The 5481-nt window shown below is 50.8% G+C and overlaps 1 protein-coding gene across 2 annotated transcripts in view; it reads left to right on the forward strand.

Annotated features, from left to right (window-relative positions):
- Positions 1-2530: 2530 nt before the first annotated feature.
- The window catches only part of Arfgef2 (ADP ribosylation factor guanine nucleotide exchange factor 2), an 87729-nt gene continuing 84778 nt past the window's right edge, over positions 2531-5481 (forward strand). The window contains exon 1 of one of the 2 annotated variants that reach the window (XM_029535971.1): positions 2531-2818. In XM_029535971.1, the coding sequence (XP_029391831.1) occupies positions 2698-2818 (121 nt within the window). In that variant the 5' untranslated portion in view covers positions 2531-2697. The remainder of the gene's footprint in view (positions 2819-5481) is intronic. The other variant, XM_021193209.2, reaches the window with a different exon arrangement.

Raw genomic sequence — 5481 nt, forward strand, 5'->3', positions numbered from 1 at the left:
TCTCTGTGATAACTCCAGCTTGTGTCAAGTTGACACACAAAACCAGCCAGTACACCCTCCCTGGTATTTTGTGGCAAAGCTGTTGAAAGCATCCTTTCAACAGACAGCAGTTAGGGGGTAAAGCTTGTTTGCCTTTTGTGCCCTTGTGGTGGCCCCTGAATGCCTCAGTCCAACCTCCCTGAAGGATATGTGGTTCAAAATATCACCTGTCCAACTTTGAAAATTTCACACATTCATTCTTCTGTTCATTCATTCAATGCACGAGGATTAAGATTCCAGTGACTGACTGCTGTGTGACAAGCACCTCCAAGGCTACCATGACTTAAAATAAGGGTTTGTTGTTTCCTGTTTCCCTCTGACGACGGGTATTCTAAGCAAGTCTGCTGTTCTCACTAGCGTGTGTCATGCTGCTATAGTTCCCTGGTGTGTCAGCTAGGAGACCTAGGTTCTCTCTATGTCCTCTTTTTTTTTTGGGACTCTTCTGAGAAGCACACAGTAGCCCCACAGAGCAAAGGAAGGTAGGGGACCAGGCCTTCCTGGGCGCAGCTACTCTGTCAGTTATGAGGGGTAGCCCAGGCGCAGGGCCTGGAGAAAATGGACTCTTTTTTTGACAGGAATGTTAACATCACATTGTAATCAGTGAAATTTATAAACTTGAAGTGTTCCACCTGCCTCTGGACCAGACCCTCCCAGGGACAGAGCATAACAAACTGAAAATACAAAAGGTCTGCAAATGCTGTCATAAATATCAGCTAGGAGACACAGTGACAAGGGATATTTGAGTTGAGCATTTGAACATGGTGGCATGGGACGTTCCCAAAATGTCCATGAGGAACAACTGTCTGCTTTTTGTGAGACAGAGCACCAAGGCTGCCCAGTGGGAAGGCGGGGGGGGGGGTGAGGCGGCAGTACTGTCACGACAAGGCCCTGTCTTCCACTCAGGCATCGGCCATGCCACACTGGCCTCCTGACTCAAGTTCTTCTCTGGTCTTGCCCTCCGTACTGGAGGCTGATGAAAACAGACCAGGAAAAGGGGGAGTTGTTGGTAGCATTGGCACAGACTGGCACTTAGAAAGCAGATGTTCAGGTGTGGTGGCTTCCTCCTACAATCCCAGCTGAGGAGGGTGACAAGTTATTTCCCCCCCGCCAGTGAATTGAGCCAATTCAAGACAGGGAAGATGATATTAAACGCAGGTTTTCTGGGAAGCTGCTCTCAGGTGAGGTCACTGGTCCTGAGGAAGGAGGCCAGGCAAGTTGCCATGGGAAGAGAGGAAGAGTGCTTGGAGAGAGAGAGAGAGAGAGAGAGAGAGAGAGAGAGAGAGAGAGAGAGAGAGCGCGAGAGAGAGCGGCAAAATGTCTGAGCCTCTACCTCTGAGGGAAGGGGAAGGGGAAGAAGGGGAAGGGGAAGGGGAAGGGGAAGGGGAAGGGGAAGAAGGGGAACTTTCCAGCCCTTGGACTGGAAAGTTCAGGGTTGGGAGTAGGGGATACCAGGTAGGGACTGAGGGATGCTGGGAGAACGTGGAGGCCAGGTCCGCTTTGGTATGTAAAATATGCACCACAGTCCCTCATCCTGGCTGCAACTAAACAGAGGGGACATTGAGTTCAAGGTCAAGGACAGCCCCTGATACACATCAGGAATGTATCAAAACAACAACAAAAAACACAAAACAAAAACCAAACAAGCAAGTAAAACTGCCTAAGTGCTGTATGCCTCGCCTCCCAGCCCTTGAGAGGCAGAAACAAAAGCATTAGTTCTCACAAACTGGCCGGCCAGGAGCTGACTCTCCTGTGGCAGCAGGACTGTGTCCAGGGCTGGTGTGGTTTGCTGACAGAGACGCAAATCCAGAAGAGATGGACACCGTGAATCTACCTTCCGGCCTCCCCTTCCTTCCCCTCCCTTCCTCTCTCCTCTTCCCTCCTCTCTCTTACCTTCTGGTTTCATTCATCCTCAGCCCTGGTTCTTAACTTCCCTGAGCTTCCTTTCTGCCCCTGATTTCTCTGCCCTTCCTGGATCCGGCTTCTGAGCATCCCTACTCTCTGCCACCTCTCTCATTGCATTCGCTTCCTTTTGCCCATCTCTCTCCTCTCGACTGTTATTACCCTCACTAACTCTTTTTACGATTTTTTCCTTTCCCCTTTACTCCCTCCCTCTTTCGCTTTTCTCCGCATGTCTGCCGCAAGCTCTTAGTCACTTCGCTTCCTACCTCCGGTCACTTGCACCTTTCCTTCAGGGCTGCCCACGTCTATAGCCTTTGACCTGCATTTTCTTCTCCCTCATAGTCATCGTCAGTGACCATCACTCTCCCTACCTGGCCCCGCTCCACTACTTAGACACGCCCCTCCCAGCCCGACTCGCGCAGGCCCCGCCCCAACCGCACAGACCACGCCCCACCACCGCTCCCCCGCCCCACCCACAGAGCTCCACCCCACTCTGGCCCCGCCTCCCGGCCGGCCCCCACCCTTGGGGGGCACAGGGTCGACCGACGCTCGGCAGACGTAGCGACACCGCCAGTCACGTGGTCACGTGACGCGCTGCAACATGGCGGCGCCGTGGGGCCGGGGCGTCTCTTCCTGACAGGGCGGCGCGCACGGACGCGGCCGGTGCCGGCCGGGACGCCGGGCCCTCAGCCTCGCTCTCCTGCTCGCTCGCTCGCACCGCCGGCTCGCGGGGTCGCCGGCCCCCCGCAGGCCGGGGCCATGCAGGAAAGTCAGACCAAGAGCATGTTCGTGTCCCGGGCCCTGGAGAAGATCCTAGCTGACAAGGAGGTGAAGCGGCCCCAGCACTCCCAGCTGCGACGGGCCTGCCAGGTGGCGCTCGGTGAGTGAGCCACCCCGGCCTGGCCCGCGCCGGCTTCCCCACGCCGGCCGTTACCCTCCGGGCCTGCTGCCCTCCGCCTTTCCCAGCCCGAATCCCACCCTCCCGTCCTCTTCCGCTCGCTGTCCCCGTGGGAGCTGGTGTTGGGGCGGCCGAGACTGGCCCAAGGTCACCTAGCAAGTTGGTGACAGCCACGGCTGGTTTTCCAGCTCCCCTGCCTAGGGCCCGTTTCCTGGTTCCTCCCCTCCCCATCTCCAAGTCCTCGGAAGCAGCAGCAGCTCTAGTTCTTAAGTTTTTCCTTTGGCTCGACTGTGCTGGTTGGGGCTCTCCCACGGGAGCGATCAGAGCAGGTCAGAGAGCTGCCCGGTTGGTGCTGAGGCACCCCGGAGGCTTGTTTGGGAAATGTCTCACTGGAGAACCTTGGGGCTCCGAGATCGCTTCACCTGGAAGGGATGTAGGATGATCTATATTGCAGGCATTGGACAGCGTGTAAGACTTCTACTCATTTAGGGCGGATCCCTAAAATAAAAGCAAAGACACTTGTCTGATTTCTTCAATGCGGTGTCCTGTGCATTTGTGACAGTGCTTGGCACACAGTAGTTGCTCAGTAAATATTTGCTGGTTGAATGGATCCATGGATTATGGAAAGCTCCTAACTAGGTAAAAGCTCGGTAGTTGACACCAACATCAGTCTCCTATCTTTAGTTACTTCTTGAGAGCCTGTTTAACAGGTACCGAGGAGATGGCCATGAAGGAGAAATGGAGCCCTGGTTTGTCCCTGTGGGTCTTCTTATGTTCTGATAGAGCAGACAAACCAATACTAATAAGTACTGCTGTCAGAATAAAAGACCAAGAAGAGATACAGAGGACCCGAGGTCCGCTTTAGGTTGGATGGGTCAGGAAAGTAGTCTTGTCTGAAAGGGTGACATTTGAGCCCAGGTCTGAAAGGTAAGAAATGTCGACTGTGTGGAGGTTCCAGAGGAAAAAAGTTGTGGGCGGAGAGCGTCAGGACATTTGACCAGAGCTGTCTCCCTGTGGATTCATCACCCTGTGCAATCCATGGGATTTGGTTAAAAGGCCTGTTGTCCGAAAAGGTTGAGTAAACAGAAAGGCTGTGTTTCTGTTAGTCACTCTTCTCCATGGGTGCAGGAGAACGTCCATCCACTTGAGACCTTGGAGTGGATTGTGAGCTTTGCACTTGCCTGTAATAAGATTCAGGCCTCAAATATGTGGGAAGCATTCGAGAGTCCCTTGGTCGGGGGTGTTTGAGGCCGTGTAATCCAGAGCAGCTAATCTTGGGAAATTCAGGGTCTGTGAAAGGGATTTACTGAGACCTAAGTGTTAAAGCTTTTCTGTTTTGAAAACCAGGGCCAAGAGTTGGGTTTTGTTCTATCAGGAATGTAGGGGAAGCATTGGAAAAGCAGCTGTGAGGGAGGCATGAACCTCAGGCTGAACCCTCCTAGATTCCATGCTTGCCACAGGACTTCATGGTTTAACTTCTTAATTTATTTTTATTTAAGGTTTATTTATTCATTTAATATATATGAGTACACTGTAGCTGTCTTCAGACACACTAGAAGAAGGCTTCAGATCCCATTACAGATGGCTATAAGCCACCATGTGGTTGCTGAGAATTGAACTCAGGACCTCTGGAAGAGCAGTCAGTGCTCTTAACTGCTGAGCCATCTTTCCTGCTCAAGTTTTAATTTTTTGTTTAGAAATTTTAGCATCAAATATCACATTGCTGGGGTCTACTTAAATTGTCCTGTGGGCCAAACTGGGCCATAACACTGATACATTATTAGATGGCTTTTTTTTTTTTTTCGGATTACATTTTTGTGTAAAAGTTCAGATTTTTTTTCCAATTTAGGCTGTAGAGATGCACATTTGAATTATATATTTATATACACGTGTTCTCATGTGTGAACATGCATACTTACTGCATACACACATGTGTAAGAAATGACCTTGACAGGAGGTAACTTCACTCTAGGTTATGTGAAATTGGGGGGATGGCCCGTTATCACTGGTTAGGGAGTTCACACCCAGGGCTGGCTTAAAAGGGCTTTCATTTAAGATAGTAGCTATGTGCTTAGTTAGGTGAAAAGACTTTTATTTCTGAACAGTTAAAATACTGCAGAGTACCTGTGGCCCCCTTACCCTGTATCTCAAGGCCTTGTCTTGGGTCTCAGTAACCTCATTTAAGAAGAGAAATGTGTGGGGCTGGAAAGGTAGCTCAGTAGATAAGGTGCCCACAGTGGAAGTGTGAGGACCAGCCTTCAACTCCCCAGAACCCATTTGTATTTCTAAGCCACTCGTGTGTGGTGACTGCCTATAGCGTGAGTACTTGGGAGGCAGAGGTAGAGGGTTCTTGGGGGAGCTGGCTAGCTAGCTAACGGAATTGGTGAGCTCTAGTTCAGGGAAAGACACTGCCTTGGATAAGTGGAGAGCAATCAAGAAAGGCATCCAACATCAACTTTAAGCCTCCATGCACGCGTGTATACACACAGACACACATGAGTGTACTCCCACATGTGACCATGCATGTATAAAAATGAGGAAAAATGGCTGAAGTCAGCGAGTGGGTAAGAAGTATAATGTGTTTTCATTATTTTTTTTTCAAAGCAAAGGTTTTTTTTTTGTCTTGCTTTTTTTTTTTTTTTTTT

This window comes from Mus pahari, chromosome 3 (genome assembly GCF_900095145.1).
Source record: "Mus pahari chromosome 3, PAHARI_EIJ_v1.1, whole genome shotgun sequence".
In the NCBI taxonomy this organism is placed as follows: Eukaryota; Metazoa; Chordata; class Mammalia; order Rodentia; family Muridae; genus Mus; species Mus pahari.